This window comes from Micrasema longulum, unplaced genomic scaffold, assembly GCF_059751315.1.
Source record: "Micrasema longulum isolate JH-2025_06_02 unplaced genomic scaffold, ASM5975131v1 h1tg000511l, whole genome shotgun sequence".
NCBI classification, from domain to species: Eukaryota; Metazoa; Arthropoda; class Insecta; order Trichoptera; family Brachycentridae; genus Micrasema; species Micrasema longulum.
The window spans coordinates 1,356,937-1,378,233 of NW_028277708.1; the positions used below are offsets into that span (position 1 = coordinate 1,356,937).

Below are 21,297 nucleotides of genomic sequence, written 5' to 3' on the forward strand. Positions count from 1 at the left end.
ACAGTTTTATCATGGAGTATCCTACTTCGTGGCCTGCTAATGCTTCGTTTCAACACGCTAAAATGAAGGTGCAGTCACTGAAAGCAGTTAATGATACGGCTGAAAGAGCTGTTAAGTTGATGCAAGACGTTCATGGCTTAATCACAGTGGACGAGGAACATAAAACAATATTTATTACGTTGCGTACAAGAACACAGAAAAGTATATCCTGACTGTAAAAAACAAACCTTAAAAAGAAAATTTAATTAATAATGTCCTTTAAATAATTAATATGTATAATACATAATAAATATGATACAATAATCAAAGTACCATTGTTTTATTTACAAAATAATTATTAAGTTAAAATATTCCCCCATGGTTTCCATACAAACTTTTATATTCAAAGTTTGACATCAAGTCGGCACGGGTTATCGCTTTCCGATTTCAATAATATTTATTATTTCAGTTATTAAGGTCAAATGGAACAAAATAAGATGGTATGCGTGTCTCAATCTGTAAAAAAAATTGCCCTTATAGTCTGGGACACCCTAATGTCCATCTTCAAGTATTTTATGGACTTGATCGTGTCATGTCTTTCTCGGCCTTCCCCGTTTTCTGCATCCATCAACATTCGCATTGAAGATCCTTTTAGCCGTTCTTTCGTTGTCCATTTGCTCTACATGTCCAAACCAACGCAGCACCGTTAAACATCGTTAAACGTTAAATATTAAGGTAGTTATAATTTTTTACACAAGTATTTATTTATTTAATTGATGGACTTATGCAGTCCATTCTAACGATGGTAAAAACAATTTCTTATAATAAATACAGGCACTAATAAAATAAAATACAACTAAATAAAATTAAAGCTAGGACAAAAAAAAAATTCTACCTCAAGACAAGATCTGGTCTATCATAGTGATTTTTTAATTTTATAAAGACTTACACCAAAAAAGTACAGATCTTGTCTCAAGTTTACAATACGACACAATCGGGACATTGGTGCACGCAAGCCATAGTTTGTGCTGTGTTGATCAAGGAACAGCACATTATTATTTCGCAACCGGCGGATTGGAAAATTGAATGACACTTGTAACAGTAGAGATGGTACATCAATTAAGCCATTCAGTAAATTAAACATAAATAAGGAGTCAAAATTATTTCTACGTTTTTGTAGACTTGAGATTTTTAACATTGACTCCATTTCTCTGTAAGTATTGCAATCATAGAATTGAGAATTGTCCAGAAACCGCATACGAGCATCAAACGGAAGGCGACTAAACTACTCACAAATGAGTAGTTTTACGTTTTGACCCATTAGTTTCTTTGTAGACGTCGCTCAGTACACAACTCCTGATTTGAATTAAACTACGCCGTGTTGTGTCCTTTTAAAGTGTAGAGATACTGCTAGGATCTTAAAGAAACAGGATGGAATCACATTTCATGTGTAATTAGTAAATGAATGTGTTAGTAGCGAATATATTACTTAAAAATTGAATTATTTTTCCATCTGTCAGATTGTCGAAGAAAACAAAATTAACAATTCGTTAGTGTTGCTGGCAATTATAATTACCCCGGGGTAGTATTTTTTTTTACCCTACTGTGCTTATATAATGAGAGAACTAATGAAAATCGGACCTCGGATTAAACAACTCTGTAGTGGACATTTAACCGACATTATCTTTAAAACATAAAATATTATTTAACATGATATAAAAATATCCGTTTTATGTAAGATAACATTTGTTTTATATTTTAAGTTCATTAATTCGATTACTCTTATTAAATGACCCTTTACTTATCTACTCTGTTGTGTCAATCAATATTTCCGTGTGCACAATAAAATTTTAGAGAAATTAACAGATTGCTTTTTTTTTTACCTTACATTTGTTTTGTGATTATATTTTTTCCCATCGTGTAACATTACGCGGTGACATCATGAATGCGCGCGGCGAAAGTAGGGCATAGTGTATTCAAATATGATTCTACGCTCCTTCTGGACTATTCTTAATTCTATGATTGCAATCATAGAATTAAGAATATACATATTAATTTGCTAATTAAACATGAAATATGAAATCCGATTTTCATTAGTTCTCTTACTAATAAGATTACCATACTTTGCTCATCTAAATGAGCAAAGTATGGTAAAAAAAATTCTACCCCAGGGTAAGAATAATTGCCAGCAACACTAACGAAATGTTCATTTTGTTTTCTTCGACAATCTGACAGATGGAAAAATAATTCAATTTTTAAGAAATGTATTTCATACTAACACATGCATTTACTAATTACACATGAAATGTGATCCCATCCTGTTTCTTTAAGATCCTAACAGTATTTTTACACTCTCAAAGTACACACACAACACGGCATAGTTGAATTTAAATCAGGAGTTGCGAACTGAGCGACGTCTACAAAGAAACTAATGGGTCAAAACGTAAACCTACTCATTTATGAGTAGTTGAGTCGCCTTCTGTTTGATGTGCGTATGCGGTTTCTGGACTACTCTTAATTCTATGATTGCAATATTTAACTACGAACTTTCAATCAATAATTCATCTTCATCCTTTATTTACATTCAATAAGTTTACACAATGTCGTGAAGAAAATTGCCCCTGTCCGCTATGTCTGTGTCCGTGTGAATGAAGAATATAACTATTTGTAAAAAATATCATTAGAATCCTGGAAGACTGGCCTTTGACTCGATAGCTGCGTACTTTCAAGGCAAAAATACTAAAAAAGGAAATCCATTGAGATAAGTTCGCCTCATAGTGTAGCGGATCGCATACCATGCTTGAGGTCCCGGGTTCGATTCCTTGCCTACTAGACCCTAGTTGAAGTATATCATCATTTGTCTTAAATGTCATTGTCCCTGGACTGAGCACGTAAAGCGTAATACTGATCAATTTTTATTTTATGTCAAAGATGACTCGGATAAGTTGCAATTGGTGTACTAACGCAGTGCCCTATGAACCATCAGGTGCGGAAAGATATCATTACAATATTTTACTGTCCCTGGACTAGTACCTAAAATAAAAACTGATCACCTTACTTTTTGAGAGGCTTTCATTCTCAAAGTGGGCGGTGGGCGAAATAAGTTTAAGAACCTAAACCGATTATCGAGCTACGCCACAATGTAGTGCTCTATTCCCAATAAGTGCGGAGATATGAGGATGATGATAAGTCTACTTAATTAAATTCCCGTATACAATTATTATACTTACAAATTTAGTTACTAACTAAAAAGAAAAAAGGTTTTTGTCTTGTATCAGATTGTCCAATTGCACAGTTTAAACCTGTATTGTGCAAGCAAGGTTGCTATTCTAAACGCTATCGTTAATGTATTAATTATTATAAAAAATACACTAAATACGCGCTACAAATGTGCTTTCTACGGACGCGAGAGCGTTCAGAGTAGCAGCGCAGTGCAGGTAATACTCTGAATTCATATACTCTGTTAAATAAAGTCATGGACACGGAAACAAAAAATCAACAATTTTGATTGAATATTCCATTTGTTCCTAATTTAAATTTAGAGTCAAAATATATAATTAATTAAGTGATTAATGGTAGGTATTTACGACAACTATTTTTGCTTTAGGCTATTTATTTCAATGGTCTGACAGAAGTTCAATATGGCGAGTAGGTACGTTGGGGTACGTCTGCAAATTGCAATAAAATAGGTAGTCAGTTGTCATGTCGGCTAACTAAATTTTGTAAGTCAATACTTCTGTCGGCAGCGTCCCGACATGCCTCAAATGAACATTTTATTGCATTATTATTTATGTAAGAGTAACCCACTCACAGTGCCCTTTATTTTATCTGTCAGAAGACAATATGTTTATTGCTGGGATTCTAAAAAACTTCCGACAAACGAATTCAGAAAAAAGTGACAAAGTATTCATTTCGTTCAACTCATTTTAATAAAAAATCTTTGGTAGATACAATTACATCTTATAGAAACGTAACATTATAATATTATTGTTTAATATATTTCATATTTTATTCATAATGATTTTGTAGATCTTATGAGTAGGTAAGTAACTGAACTAAATATGAAAAGCTGTGTAAAACCCGTCAGCCATTATATAGATTTAAGTACATACTGGTAATACATTTGAGAAATTAATATAATGGCAGACAGAGCCCATCATTTTACAATACGACTAAAGGGTATTTTTTATTAAACAAAATAAAGCAATTTTGAATATGGATTGCATTAATTGACATAATCTGTTTCATAATAAATATGTTTATTTATCCAGGAGAAAAAAATTGGCTAGTGTTTTTTTGGGTTTAGTTGTTGGTTGGTTGTCGGCATCGTGGTGTAATGGTCAGAGCGTTTGCCTACCATGCAAGAGGTCTCGGGTTTGATTCCCGACATGGTTGATATGTAATATTTTATTTAAAAGGGTGTTTTTACACTAGAATATTTCATAGTCCCTGGACTGGTACCTAAAGCGTAAGACTGATCATCTTACCTTCATGTAACAAAAATGATCAAGATACGCTGCGACTGGTGTACCAATGCAGTGCTCTATGTATCATTGGGTGCCGAAAGGGAATGATGATGTTGGTATAAAATAAATATACCATAAATTGTACGGTGCAGCGTTCAGTCGACCCAGCGTAGTCAACCCTAGCGATTTTTCGGTAGACCTACCGATTTTGAAGCAATTTATCGAACATCAACATTTCCTTATAAAATAAAATTACAACATAAAAACGGTTTCATGAAATTTATTTTTGACACAATAGCAACTACCCCCCCTAGATAAAATTTTGTGGCAGGAATAATCGAAATCTTTCCTTTTATCAGAGTAATAATTCATTGGACGAATTAGCATAATTATATAATTTATATTTTTTTATTATTAAATAGTTCATTCTTAATTTATTTAATATCCATTTTTTACTATACAATAAGATTAAAAATAAATGCAATTCAAATGTTTACCTGCTCAAAAATACTTGCGTTTTAAATTTAAAAATACCTACATCATAATGATATTATGCCGGTATAATATTTGCATATCACAAGACATATAAATTACTTGTACATACTTGCATGGGCTGGGCTTATTTTTTGTTTTGACCTCTTTTATTTACTTATTCTTTTACAATTTTTGTATTTTTTGTTCCCTTACTGCCGAGGGAAACATCAGTTTTACATCATTTTCATACATGCTCTAATACAGATTGTACGGTTTGATTTAAATTATTTTTAACATTACATATGTGTTTCTATTAGTTATGTATATTATACTATTTTATGTAAAATAATTTAGATAAATTTAATAGAAATACGCTAAAATATTAGTACATCTACGATTAAAGTTTTTTTAAATATTTCTTTGGTGTTGTTGTTTTACAAGACTATTTAGGTTTCTGTTAACTTGTTTTTTGACTGATGTCGTATTTTTTATTTACCCTTAATAAAAAAGTAATATAGTTTGTACATTTTTACAAGCTTTACTTTTTTACAAATGCATCCTATTGTTATAATAACGACCTGCGCTGCGATTGTGAACGCGTCATCGGTGCATTTCGAGACGGTATAAACTTATATGTTTGTACGAAAATGTGTATATCTGTATGAAAATTCAAAATAACTTTATCGGTAACCTGTAATTGAAATTGTTTAGAAGAACAAAATTAAACATATTCCATTTTTCATAGAGAAAACTTAATTTTTATCAAAGATAAATTTAAACCTCCCATTAGAATTCGGACCCTGGAATATTATGCCCAAATCAATGTGTGATTTAATAATTCACTAGCTGACCCGACCGACGTTGTCTTTCCCGAACGTTGGTTTGCCATGGAAAAATACTTTTTATTGATAAGTAGGTACCTAGGTACTTGTTTGTGATTAAATTCCAAAACTAAAAATTGTTAATATTCAATTATTGAATTTCAGTAGGTACTTGTTTATGGTTGAATTCCAAAAGATAGAATAAATATTTTTTTAAATATGGCATTTTTTGCAAACCTCAAACTCCATTTTTTTGTAAATGCATTCTACTCGAATGCAACCCTGGTATATCGATGAATAAAACATTTATGCTCCTTACTTATTTTTTACAGATTAGATTGATGATTTAAATATCTACGAACACGCACAGCGCAAAGATCTATATTTCTCTGAAAACCGCACGTAAATCGGTTAATCCTTTCAGGAAGAGTTCAGTGACATCACACGTACAGAGAAATTATATATATAAAGATAAAATGAACATTTAAAGTACGGCGTACGCAATTTGAATTTATACAGTGTTATCCTGTATGCAACATAGATTCATTGTAAGGGTGTCTCAAGAAATTATCCCTTTGTATTTGGTTATAGTAATTGTTGTCATTTTGCTGGAAATTTTGCGTTCTGCTAAAGAAGTTATTGTTGTTGTTGTACATGGCTGGTTCACAGAGAAGGCTGTTGTGGTTGTTGATGGGTGTTGCAGATGCAGGTTGTTGGGGTGAAAGGGGGCCTTTGGGGGCCATTCTGTCCCCGGTCCACGTTCCGCCCGCGCCGTGTTGGAAGGTAAATGGCCAAGACTGAAAAAAAATATACAAACATTTGGACATACTCAAAATATTATCGATTCAACTGCAGTAATATACGAATATATTAAAATATATCAGTAAACCATAAAATTTGCATCTGTAAAAGAAGGACAAACATTGAAATGTAATTTCTAGTAAGTGAAATAATTAATTATAGGGACGAGGTTGTCAATTTTTTTAAAGTTCGAGATTAGCAATTAGCAAAAATTGACAAATTTGCTTTCCTTCCATACTTTAATTTTATTTACTTTTTGTATATCTTGATGTTTTTGTGTTTTTTCATTATGTAATAAATAAAATATTTTTTTCATTATGTATTTTTGTAGTAATTAATTTAGTACTCAATCTTATTTGGCATATCATTTATTGAGTGAGTGAGTTTCTAGAAACCATATCTCAATTATTATTTCAATTATGTTTTTTTATATGCATTATTTTTCTATTGATTTCAATGATACTGTTATTTTGTATATTTGATTCTGTATGCATCTAAATTTGTATAATTTATATTTTAATATTTATGTCTGATTATCTTTTTAAAATTGTATTCTTTGGAATTTTATTATTTATTACTTATACCTTGTTTTTCTGGATTGTTATTATATTGTAACACATGTCTTTATATTTGAATCTAATTCATTTTACTATGTATTTTTTATTGTTAATTATTATGGCTTGACACGGGCACAGCCTAAAAAGCCTTAATAAGTTCACTCATATTTAAACGAGTGTAATTTTGATTGAATAAATTAATAGATCAATTCTGCCAGATGAATTTCACATGCATCAATGAAGGTTTCAGCTCTGATTTTTGCGAAGTATAAGACTTCGCAAAAGTCAACAGATGGAAGAGTTGAGGAAATGTGGATGTTAAACATTGCCAGAGTGGTGAATGTTACCAGATAATGACTGGTCATGAGCCCTGTGAAGCCCTGTGCCTAGACTTCCATGTTTTCTTTTCAAAAAAAATTCCATTTGGGTTGCAATACATGTATTTTACTGTATTTTACATGTATTTTACAACTGACTAGTTTTAAAAATAGTAATATGGAAGACCGGATCTTTACAGGGCTTATGACCTGTCATTGGCAGGTTTAATGGATTGTTACACACGTGTTCAAGGTACATACATTATTATTATGATATCCAAATGTAATAATAGAATATTATTATTATTTTGATATTAAACAGGTATAACAGTATGTTTTCTGAGTCGAGCGAATGTAGAATATATTTCACCGTGTGAAAAATAACTAGAAACCTGGACGAGTGTTTTTGGCTCGATACTCGATGGCTGCTCTCAGGTAATCCCGTAAAAAGAAATCGAGTGACGAGTGAATGAAAAAAATGTCCGCCTATCAATATGATTGACGCATTTGTCTACCATGCTAGACTCTATTCCTGACAGGGTTGGGCGTGAAATATTGGTTTTGAAAGTGGTTCTACATAAATTATTGCAGTGTAGATCCGTTTTTTTTTTAATTAAAAAAAGAATATATATTTGGACCCCTGTATTAAGTAGCCTTACGTGTCATGCTAAGGTACTCGGAAAAAAAGGGTTTTGTTTGTCTTGGAAATGGGATGTTCGATCACTGATTTTGGTTTATTACCTTTATGAATCCAATCACCATTGTTGCAAAGTCCAAGAACAATGGTGCGTGATAACCAACTAACTTTTAACGACAGTGTGGATATCTGATAAGAATATTCCATTTTTCCTGCATTCTGCTTCTGGCGTTATAAACTGAAAAATGGACACTGAAATAACAGATGTTCGATACTCTGTGAAGAAATATCATCGCATGGACAATAGTCATCATTCCTTAATTTAAACCTATATAGGTTACTTCTCACAGCTCCGTGTCCGCTAAAAAATTAGGTCGTTTCGAAAGTACTTTGGTGATGACAACGGAAGTTTGCTGCATCAGCCAGCGTAGGGAAAAATATTTTAGTGATTTTAACCGTTCTACACTGCAATAATTTATTGTTCATGGACATGAAGCGCAATCTGTCCACCCTACCTTACATAAAAAATGATCCAGATACGCTGCAATTGGAATACTAATGCAGTGCCCTATTCACCCTTGGGCGTGGGCCCACTGCATTAGTCCACATAGGGAAATTATGATGTTTGCATTAAAAATTTCAACCCTTTTTTAAGGGTTTTTAAATGCCGACCACCCAAACAACTCACTCGGATCGATTTTTTCATAACTTCCGTCAAACCACAAGCGTCGGCTCCTCTCGGCATTGTTTAATGTAAATACAGTAAAATTGTAGTAAAAAAATGTGAATCCAAACAACAGCTGTATGCATTTGCGCGAACGCGCTTAAATCGTTAACGATCAAGTAAACACTTTGATATGGGAGTACTGTTTGTTTTTCTTGGCCCAAACCCTCTCTTAGTTTATGGAACAACCTCCACATTGCTAAACACTAGGAAAAACTAACATGGCTGAGAAAATAGAAACATATAAGAAGTTTAGTGCTGCCGGAATTTTATTTCAGAAATATTTTCCTTGACTTAATAACAGCACAAACATTTGATTGTAAGGTGAAGATTCTCTAAAAATGTACGTTACAAAATATTGAAAGCGTTTCAAATACACGTACTTTGCATAATTCACAAATATTTTCCTCTATTATACAATACCGTTTAACCACAATATAAAAAAATCTTCTTATTTCGTAGGACAACTAGAAGAAAACTGTGGTGTAAAAATTTGAGCGGGAAGTTATGTATTTTATCTTATTTTTATTTTGTTTATTGGGGAAAACAACGCCGTTACAATATCTTCCGTGTGCGGAAAAAGGGCTAAAGTAAAAAAAAGTAGATTTTTCAGGAGAGCCAATCAAAGCTTTAAGTGTGTCTTAAAATCGAGAAAACAGCTGCCAAATCATATGGATTCAACTGTTTTGAGTATTATTTGTTTTACATACTAAGAAAATTATCCGTAACATTTTTGGTTTTTTTAATTTTGCCTTTCATTTAATTAATATTATTTTGAGCATTTTATGACTTAAGCCCCTTTACCCGTGCACGGAAGATATATTATACAACATTATATGAAAGCGTTAAATAAAAACAATAAAGTATTCCACAAAAATACAATTTTAAAAATCCAGTGAAGTTAGCAAAAGAAAACATTAAAAAATACTAAAAAGAATCATGTTATTTTTTATTCAGCTAAATCATTTAAGAATCACAGTGACGTCAAAATAACACGAAAATATCTTGTCTTTATAATATTGTATACAAGTAAATAAAATAACAGTGCTTAAATTTTTTTGTTATTATTAATATTAAACTACCTAGTGAAAATGTAAAATCGTTTACATTAAATCTCGATTTTTAAATGCTCCAAAAAAAGTATTAAGTTTGAGTGGGAAATGTGTCACTCGGCACGGGAAGTTACACTCAAGGAATATTTGAATTAAACAAATAAATATGAACATTTAAAAATATACAAAAAGCTTTTATCCTACAGTAAAATAATTCGTTAAAAATACATCGTTGTTGGAAACGAAAACGTTACCAAGCGACATGTAGAATATTTACGTAAGAGCCAATCAAAGTTTTTTTTTAATTAATAAATAATCTCGTATTTTTAATTTTTATTTCAATTATGTAGGCATAACGCCAAAATAAAAAAGAGGTATGAGATTTTTTTATTAATTAAAAATTAAACAAAACAACTTTTATTGGCTCTTCTATAAAGTTGCTGCATGCGATTTCATTACATAATTTCCATAGTGTAGACACTCACTATAGTTGTTACATAAATATCTACTCAATTTTTTTGTTTATTTATTTTATTTTGCTTTTTTTACACAACTAGGCAGATAACCCAATTACCACCCAGACATGAGAACATAATTTTTTTGTTGAATTTATTTATTTAATGTCAGGCAATCGCTATAACCAGGATACCACAAGGCCAACTGATCTTTACTTGATTTACTTGTGCAGGATTTTTACCTGAGAGTAGCCGCCAGTCTTAAATAATAAATGTCTATCCACCCTAATTTTATCATTTGGAATAGGCGTAGGGAGCAAGTTGCACCACAAAAAACGTATTTATTTTGCAGTGTACTCAATGAGGAAGTTCAGTGCTACGTGAAATTGAATATAAAAAATGTTGCCTTACGCGCGGTAAAAATTAGAGCATTAAATTGTACCGGCGGTGTTTCTTGAACATGTATGAAAAAAAAAATCTACTTTGAAGGTCAGCCAAATCAATGATTGATAGAGTGTTGAAGTTTCCTGTTTACGGAAAGCCAACTGACCCATCCGCAGAACTCAAGGAAGAGAAATTATGATGCCGCACGCGGAGTAATTTCAAAATACCTAAACTTAAAAAAAAAACCATAGCGCTGATAATACGATACATCATTTTTTTTTTAGTTTGATAGTCTATTAACAAATAAAAAAAATAAAAAAACCACAGAACTTGTTCATTTACTGTTTTTTTAAATATATTTTTTTATATAATTTTTTTACAAGGTACATGTTTTAAAAAAATTATATACATATCTACTTTTACACATCTAGTAAATGTTATTACTGTAACTCTCCAAAAAAAGAGGCTAACTCTTGTGCTTGGAGAGTGACTTACACTGTTGTAGTTGTTCATTTATAAGAGTATATGTAATTTCAAATACGAGTACATGAGAAAAAAATAAAACATAGGATATATAAAGAAAAAACATAAAACCATAATACATTCATACTAATTAAAATTTAATGTAGTTTTTACACGTGTTCATAAATTTATTTAGATTTACTTTAAATTTATTTATTGTTTTATAATTTTTAATAGTTTTTTAGTTCACTGGGAAGATTATTATAATTTTTTACACCTTTGAAGACAAAGCTATTTTGACCATGACTGTGTGTGGAATTTAGGAATTTCAATATTATGTTGGTATCTGAGTGACTTATTCATCTCAAATTCTTTTATTTTTTCTTTTTTATAAATTTGTATAATAGAATTTATTTTATAAAGAGTGTCTACTGTATGAACCTTTAATATTTTATATGGACATTTAGTCAAATAATATTGATGAACACATTGGCCTTCTACCTTTCTACATATTTTTTTTTATGTTCAGGAATCTAAATACACAAATAAACACTCAGATAATTTAAATAAACAAATCGTTGATCTTTTCAGCGAATGTAAAAAAACAAGTGTTGATATAAAGGATTAAAGTGTGTAATAAATACAATGGCCCGTGCCGGAATATTACAGACAGAGTGTTTGGTGTTTAGACTATTCTGTTCAGATGGGACATGATCCATATGGTCCCGGTAAAGCGGTGGCGGTGGGAGACAGGGAGACCCGAGGAGAGAGTATTATTCATATTCACGAGTTAAATATAATTCGCTTATTGAGCATTTTATCATTCCGAAGAAAAAAGTTTTCAAGACCGCGGTACTGGTGGATTTTTAAAGCTGGCGAGTGCGCTATACTTACACATACGCATTGTGTAGTATCAGTGAATAAGCCCATGGTGTGACATCGCACGGCATACGTATTATGAAAATAATCTCTGTCTCTCTCGCGCTCAGACGCGGTTATGAGCGTGACACAGCAACTATTGCTTTATTAGTCGCTAATGATATGGTAATACAATATACACAGGATGCTTCTGCGTTCGTCTGAATTTCGCTGTGATTCTTAATAGTAAAAACACTGGTTTATAAATATGTAGGTATTTTCATTTGATTAAATCATGAATAAGTCGATAATGGAGAGATGGCGCTTTCGCAAAACTTACACAAAAACATTTTTAATGTAGAGAATACTGATTTTAAAAATCTTGATGTTATATGTTGTTATATTAAATGTTTTTAAAAATCTCTTTTGGATTAAAGCGGAAAAAAAACAATTACTTAAGAAAATGTCATATATTTACGAGTATTTATTTTTAAACAAGCATGTTTTTTATTTAATATTTTGTGTTCATCATGATAATAATAAATAAAGTGTAATTAAAATGCACAGTACAAATTATATCGGAAAAAAATATGTATACACACTTATTGATTAGCAATAAATCTTGTATTTTGTATACTTAAAACAATCTACACAACTTCGCATTCTAGTTTTAGAATAATTTACTATGAAAATAAATTTTAAAATGTTCAAATTTAAATTGCCCCTTGTCCGTGAAAAGACTATAATTAGTCAAATGCAAAATTAAAAAAACAAATATTAAAAAAAAAATTAAATAATGAAACAAAGTATTTTAGTAAATTTATATTACATTTTCTTAACCCATCGATTTTTTTTTCTTGTACACAACCCTCTAATCCAACACCGAATTTAAAATAAAGATAGCACATTTGGTTAAAATTTTAAATGCGTTATGTGAGTTTTCTGAACGCGCCAGCTTAAGCTAAACCACTGGTACATATGTCGCCACCAAATAGTTAAATCAGCCACTCAATTGAATTCTTGGGCTAGGCGGTTCATAAAATGACGGCATTTTATTGAATGGCAAGGCCGTTTGTTGCCTATCATAATCTAACATTACCTTAGTTACCTATCATAATCTAACATTACTTCACGTAACAAAATAAATTAAAAAATAAAACAATTATTTTTTTTGTATGAAAGGCGTTGGCGTTGCCTAGTTTGTAGGTGAAATAATTCAATTAGATGAATCTCACTCGCAGAAATAAAGGTTTCAGCTCTTTAACTTTACAAACATCACCAGCTGAAAGAATTGAAGGAATATAGATGTTTGAATTGGGCAGAATGGTGAATGTTACACAGCGTATAAAGTGGCCACTTAAACCAGCCAATGTCAGGTCATAAGCCATGTAGATGCCTTGACTTCTATGTTACCTTCTCTAAAATGTTCTATATATCTGTTGTTATTTTATATATTAACAGCTCCCCAGGGAGTTGAGTCCAGTCCTTGTCTACAAAAAGTTGGACAAACTCAAAATATTGTTGAACAATTTAAGAGATAGGTAACACAGACCATTTGATCTTCCTGAATGCAGGATAAATTTACCGTTGATGAAATTTGAACAGCGTACCGAGAGAGGTGGATCTTTTCCATGCTGGGATTACCAGTGGTGCAATTATAAATCTTCTCTATCGCCTTGGCCTAGAAAGTGGTTAATTCGGGGATATTTATTTTTTCGATGCAGCTTATTTTTGCTTCATATATTTTTTTTTTTTTTTTTTTACATTTTTTTTTTTTTTGCACCACAACAGGCCAGGAGGCCTAATTACAGTGGTGAATTACATCACAGAGCACCCAGGCTTGAGAAAAATCACATTTTTTTTAATTTTTGTGTTCTCACCGGGAATCGAACCCGGAACCTTCCGTGCGTGAGTCAAGCGTCTTGACCACTACACCACGGAGGCCAATATATGACCACACTGATGATTAAACGTCAAAAAACACGTAAAATCAAATATGAATTTTCATTTAGAACGTTATTGCGACTTTAAGTATTACCCAAAAACACTACTATTATTTTTATGGACTATATTTTGGACCTTATACCCGTATGCAGAGACAAACCTTAAGGTGAGGAAAGTACATTCTATTGTCTTCACCTTCGGGTTATTCTCTGCATTTGAAATTAGAATGTACTTTCCTCACCTTAAGTTTTGTCTCTGCATACGGGTATTAATCTCTTGTGCTTCTTTTAAAAACATGTTTTTGTAATTACCTAGTAATATAATTTATGTGCTTTGTAATTAGCAGTAGTGCTGTATTCTACATTTTAATAAATAAATAAAATATTTATTTAATTATTTATTTATTTTGTGCATTAACACCCAAAAGGCATTTACAAAAAAAAAAATACATGCTAACATACTAAATAATAAACAGAAAAAATATGTGAAATTAGAAAGGATGTAATAAAAAGTTTTACAAAGTAAAAAAAAAACAATAATAACAAAGGTTTGCAAGAAAAAACAGTAAGCATATAATCAAAAAATGCAAAGATATAAATAAGCTTATGAAATAAATTATGTAAAGCAAACACAGTAAATAAAGTATTACTGAAAGCAAGAAAGACAAATTATAGTTAAATTAATAAACAAGCAAGCATATATTATCGCGAAAAAAAGAAATAAAAATATGTATATATGTAATGCGTTTTTGCCAATACTACAATGGAATTTGATATGATAGTTAAAAATAAAAAAACAAGTGTAAGTTTTTTTAATTTATGGAATTGAATTGTCAATAATAGTTTGACGAGCAGCTACAAATAAACTTGATATTGTGGACTTATAAGATAATAAAGAATTGGACAGAATGTCTGCAGCCATTCCATATGTGTTACATAACCTATAAAATATGTAAATAAATAAATATTTACATGATAAAATAGACAGTTAATTATTTATAAATGGTTTCTTACTAGATTTAAGGGTCTGGACGGGTGTTGCGGCTCCTCGGGAGGCTGGTCGGCCAGGAGAGTCCTCAGGTGGGCGATGTATCCACTGGCGAGCCTCAGGGTGTCCAACTTGGAGAGCTTGGTGTCCGCTGGTACCCATGGTAGTGTCGTCTTCAGCCTGTTAATAATACCTATTTATAATAACTAAACCGTGTGAGACTAGCGGGCTCCGCGTGAGACTGGTTGTAGTACCGTGGCTGTATCAGGAGGCTAGAAGTTCAAACCCCACGCTACCAACAATTATTTTCCATTTTCTAACACGGCTTTTTACAACTAAAAGAAAGAGCAAGTAGCTAAGTATTGGAGGGGGAAATTTAGCAAAATGAGAACTCTTGTCGTCCACACAGAAGCCAGGCTCTACTCGATAACTACTCACAAGGACCCGTCACAATAGATCTTCACGGGTTGCAGTGACGGCAGGAGCTTGCATAGCACTGACCCCCATCTCCAAGAATTAAAATATAAGAATAAGCGGCTAAGGTGCTTGACTTTTACATACGGGGTTCCGAGTTCTGAGTTCGATTCTCACAAGCCTGAATGTTCTGATGTATAAAAAAAACACCAGTAATTTTTATGGTTTGTTTATGAAAGCCAACCTTTCATAAAAAATACTTTTTACTCAAAATTTTCGATCTCTTCTATTTATTTAAATACGAAAGAAATTTAAACAGTAAAACCAGATAAGCCGAATGAATAACAATATGTACACCAACATAACAATAATGCAAATATACAATAAGAACATAAAATAATGATAGTTGCAATAATAAACACATAGCAATGCTGTACGTTTTTTTTCTTTCTAATTTATCAGAAGATACGTACAATAAAACGAAACCAATAATCTGTGAACAGTAAAAGTTGCGAACGTAATTATTAGTAGTATAATTTAAAAACTTTTTTCAAAATTTTCTTTAAGCATTTTTTTGCGTTGGAAATTTCATGAAAGTTATTTATTTTTCATATAATCATTGCTATTAAATAAATATTTATAATTTTATGTTTTAAATACAATTATTTATGAAATAACATATGTTATTATTTACCTGCAAAACGCTTTCGACAATACTCTCATTCTCGCCCTTTCCCTCGCGTTAGCAGCATTTCTCTGTTGCGGAGGGCATCGATCATCTAGAAAAAAGTAACGGGGCTTTATATATTTAAAAAAAATTACTATCACCCTGTTAAAAAATTAGTTGTTTGCTAATTAATTTGCAAATTTAAATTAATTGTCAAAATTATTTAATTTTGTTGATTTATTTTCTTTTTGTTTGGGAATTTAATGTTTACGGATCGTTTAAATTAAAATGGATTCCCTCGAACTCCATGAAAAACTTCCATTTCGTATGCCATCTTGACCGACAAGACAACAATTGTTGTTTTAGTAAAATATTCTACACTACCTACATATGGGATTCGTACAACTAATACAACAGATTTAGAGACGATTTTTTAGAATTTTTATTTCAATCGACAAAATTTTATAATAATAATTCCTTTCCACACCTGATGATGCATAGAGCACTGCATTGGTACAACCAATCGCAGCGTATCTCAATCATTTTTATTACATGAAGGCCAAAGAAGGATGATCAGTCTTTCGCTTCAGGTGTCAGTCTAGGGACTATGAAATGTTCGAACCTAAGAACACTTTTTTAAATAAATAGTTTATTTCAACTTTGTCGGGAATTAAGCCCAGCATAATCTCTGCAGGACTTCGAGACGTTCGGCATGTTTGGCAAATGCGCTGACCACTAGACCACTAGGTGAAAAGTTTTAAGATACAACTTACGTAAATTTGATGGAGGTACTTTTTAGGATAGTATATTTTTGTCGTACTTTTTTTGGTTTGATGTACCCAACTCAATTTTTTTAGTACAATGTTTGAAGCATAAACTATGTATATAGTTTTTATGTAATGCACAACATTGTTTTGATTTTTTTAGAATCCACTAGCTGCTGCTGTAATTGCACATGGAAATGACAAAAAAGAAGCCAAAATAAGACAGGGATGCTCGCTGCCTAGTATTATTTAATGGATATATTATACAGTGCGCGATCGATGAATTCGGGGAAAAAAAATTGTCATAGAGAGGGTGTTAAAATACACGGAAAAAAGATAGACATTGCTAAATGTGAAGAAGAACTCACTGAAGCTCTGACATTCATAGAAAATGTATTAAATAATAAATATAATATGAAAATAAACAGGAGCAAAATCAAAGCAATGACTGTGGCTTGTAATGAGCAGCGAATAAATGTACTAATATCAGGCGAACTCAGAAAAACGCGAAAGAGTTTGTGTACCTTGGAAGCAGGATCACCTGGTATTGTAGAACAAAAAGAGTAGTCGACTGCCGCGTACATCACTATTTTGTCTTGTCGCTAATTTTTAAATGACTAAAAACCTTAGAATAACAAAACGCCCCTGGCTAGAGTCGCTCATTTGGAGAAAAAACATCATATGATTATTAAGTACGAAGTTAGGTACAGATTACAGCAATACATCGGGCCGTAGGTACTCGTGTCGAGAATTGCAAGCGCATACCAAATCTGTCAGTTACAGGTTTGTTGTTAATTTAAAAACCAAACTAATATTTGGAACGCTTTTGGAAGCTAAAGGGCTTATCTAGTGAATTATTAGACAGCCAAAAACACAACGGTTATAATCACAATAATTTGAATTTGTCGAAATTTTTGTAGAATAACATAAAAAACTCAGAAGATGGAAGAATCGAAGGAACATGGACGTTCAAACATAGGCAGAATAGTAAATGTTACACAGTGAATAAAGCGGCCACTTTAACCAGAAAATGACAGGTCATAAGCCCTTTAAACGCCTAGACTTCCATATTCCTTTCTCTTAGACGTCCTCCTATCTCTGTTGTAATATTGCCGGGTAATTACTTCAATTAGGTTCAGCAGGGCCTCGGAAGTCTGAACCCCTGCTAATCCGGACGCCTCTCTAATCCGAACGACGGCCCTACCTCTGTGACCCTTGTTATTTGAATCAGATGATATTTCGGACCAAGATACGGAAGATTTTGACCCCGAAGATGACTTAACATTAACCCTTTTTTGAAACAGAGACTTTTCGGAAGTATGCTGATATTGATTATCTGGAGCTTTTACTGATGAAGATATAGTAAGGAAAGAAAGAATGAGCATGCATCGAAAATAGGAGACATCGAAACTATAGTCCTTAAAATATAGCTCGATTAGAATGACAGCTGTCAAACTAATTTCATTAGTGATGGGAAATTACCGATCACTGATCAAATCGATTTTATCAGTTATTTCATGCAATCATGAACCTCTTTTTCCGAAAATTGATATAAAAAACGAAAAAACAAGCCTATTATAGTGTGTTTACCATAATTGTTCACCAAAAAACAAGACATTTATACTTTTTTCATGAACAACATCAAACGAATAATTTTTTTATTCGATCAATTTACATTAATCAATTTGTCCCATCTCTGACGTTTTTGCAAAATGATGTAACCTTGTAAGAACGTCGTTAATAATAAGGTTTATTTTAGTTTTTCAAGCTGATTTTATATATTAATGTTGATTTATGTTTCAAGCATTGTAACAAAAAAATAAATTAACACGCCAGATACAAATGATTTTTCGTGCGTCAATATAAATAACTCCTTTGACGTTACTACAAAGTTATGTCGTCACTTTTTCTGACAACTGTCATTCTAATCATGTTACATTTTAAGGACTATAGTTGCAAGAATTATAAATACTCAAACTGTGCCTGCCTTGAATCCTTGCTTGGAATGGGCGGATGAAGTCGATATCTTAATTCCAGAAAAAATGCTTTTTCGTACAGCGTTTTCTATCTAAATAAGACTTGTCAAAGCACAATATTCGAATTCTTATAAAAATGTGTGGTTAATTACATTATACTTTAATTAGAAAACATTTTTCATGATAACAACATACTTTCAGTTACAAAAACTATGTTTTGTTTCGAAAAATGCCTTTCAAAATATCTGGGTACTGTAATTTGAACGCTGCATTTGTCCGAACAGGGCATAAATTTTGGTTGTTTGGACTATTGAGGCCTTGCTGTAAATTCAAAATCAGAATTTTAAAGCTAGCTATTACAAATACTCGTATCTTTGCATCTTCCTCCGTCAATGTTACAGATAGACATGTCTTGATGCATTTAAATAATATTATGATTTGAATGCAAGACTTGTTTATTTGAAGCATCCATGGAGGAGAATATAGGAATATGCTTTTAGTGGTTAGCCATAAAATTCTAATTTAGATGTTACTTCGGTTTAGTAATCACCCCCCGATATATTAACATCGATTAAAATAAAAACAACAAAAAACCCACCAAAGGCAATGCCATGATGAAGGCAATAGAATAAATATATCAAAACAACAAGTAGGGAGACTATATAAGAGAGTATCATAAAAAAGATATAAGTGAGGATAATTACAGTTTTTTTTTTTTTTTCAAAATATTATTTTTAAACGATGTTTCAGAGTCTAGTAAAATGTCAATGTCAAAAGTATCTATTTGATTGTACAAGGTAAGGGCACGATTAATGGGTGAATTTGTTGCTGCATTCGTATTGTATTTCGATATATGAAAAAGTTTTGTGTGTCTGGTCCGCCTAGATGGGATATTGTAACATAAAACTGAATTGTCGCTCAAACACTTCGATTGGAATGTAGTGCCCTATGATGCCTCACGAGGCCCATTGGGTGCAGATGAAAAAATAACGTTGGTGGAAAACAAACAAATATTTAAAAAAGAAAACTAACTTGAGTGTTGTGACAAATCGTCATTATTTAAGGAGTCGTCATCATCATCTGGAACAAACAAATCTCCTGGTGACGATGATCGTCTTCTTTGTCGTGGCATTTTTTAAAAATTTGTCAATTTTAAAACACAAAAAACATGTTATTTATCATATGAAGTATTCACTTTCCACTTTGACATGATTAAATTTTAATCAAAAACACCGTCTACTGAGGCAAATGATATAAAAACAATGATAATTATTATCCTTTTTTAAGGCACAATTTTTGTAGGATCTGAAATTCATAAATGAATTTTCAGAATACTAAGTGATTTTCTTTTCCGTAAGAAGTACGCAGGACATTTAAGCGAGTCCTTAAACTTTGTACTAATTTGTATGATGTCCTGTATATTAGTCGGTTATTCGTCAGCTACTAATCTTCGATGACGGGCGGATTAGTATGCATTTAGGTTTTCACTAAGAGGGTGGGGGCTTAAGACAAATGATCCCGAAAATACTTTTGAGCCGGGGACACCAACCTTTCCATGAACACATTTGTTTTTAATTAGAGAATATAAAACAACAGCCCTTTAACATTAAATAGAGTATTTTTGGTTTTGTCAGCATTTTAAAGCTAAAGATTCGCTTTTTTATTTACCAATTAAAATAAAAAGTCGATCAAAGGCGCTGAAGTGTTAATTATATCATTGACATAACTGTTTTCCCTATCAGATAAAAATTTCTACAAAAAAAAAACATGGAATGTAATATTAGATCTTAAAATAACATAATTTCAACTCAGAAGCCGTACAAATGCAAATTAGAATTAATCCATTAATAGAGCAATTCACTTGCTGATTACGGCTTCAGCAGACAACATGGACATTTTTTACATGTCGGCAGTTTAGCAGCTATCTGCTTTCTACTCATTAACGCATTCGCAATGTAGTTTTACATTTTTTAAACAGTTTTTACGTAATGGGGTTAAAAACCCCAAAAGTCATGCATACTACAATTGTAAAATAAAATATAATATTTTGATAATTTCATTGATTTATTAATGTATTTTAATGTTTTGTTAATGTATTGTCGGCCTTGTGCCTCGTGCCTCGTGTCTTAGCCTTAATTGATAAAAACATAAATATGATTTTTGTAAACGTCATTTTAAATACATAAGTATTATTGTTTAAATAAAAAAATACCTGTTCAGTAATGTTCAGCGTACTTTGCTCTCCCAAAAACAAGAGTCTAGGCAACTCAAAAGAACCGTTGCCATCGTTTAGTTGGATGGCGATGGTTTTTGTTAAAATCAAACATCCATGTAGGTAGATAGAGTGTCATCGGAAATCGTCTAGATTTAATAATATTGTTTTGTTTTTGAAATTATTTTTGTATATAAAATAAAGTTGATTAGTTGTGGTATACTTCGTTAATTAATTTTAAAAATGTTTTTTACTTATTTTATTGGGTAAACAATGACTATGTACAAAACACATTGTCAATTTCTTTGTATATGCGTGTATGACACAAACGCACTCACCAAAAAAT

The 21,297-nt window shown here is 31.8% G+C and overlaps 1 protein-coding gene across 1 annotated transcript; it reads right to left on the reverse strand.

Moving 5' to 3' along the window:
- Positions 1–3,905: 3,905 nt before the first annotated feature.
- Positions 3,906–20,160, reverse strand: HLH54F (basic helix-loop-helix domain-containing transcription factor HLH54F). The gene is made up of 4 exons (XM_088227554.1): positions 19,772–20,160; positions 16,027–16,111; positions 14,945–15,098; positions 3,906–6,537 (listed from the first exon to the last, which is right to left on the reverse strand). The coding sequence occupies exons 1-4, from the start codon at positions 19,869–19,871 to the stop codon at positions 6,262–6,264; spliced, it is 615 nt and encodes a 204-aa protein (XP_088083680.1). The 5' UTR covers positions 19,872–20,160; the 3' UTR covers positions 3,906–6,261.
- Positions 20,161–21,297: the final 1,137 nt, after the last annotated feature.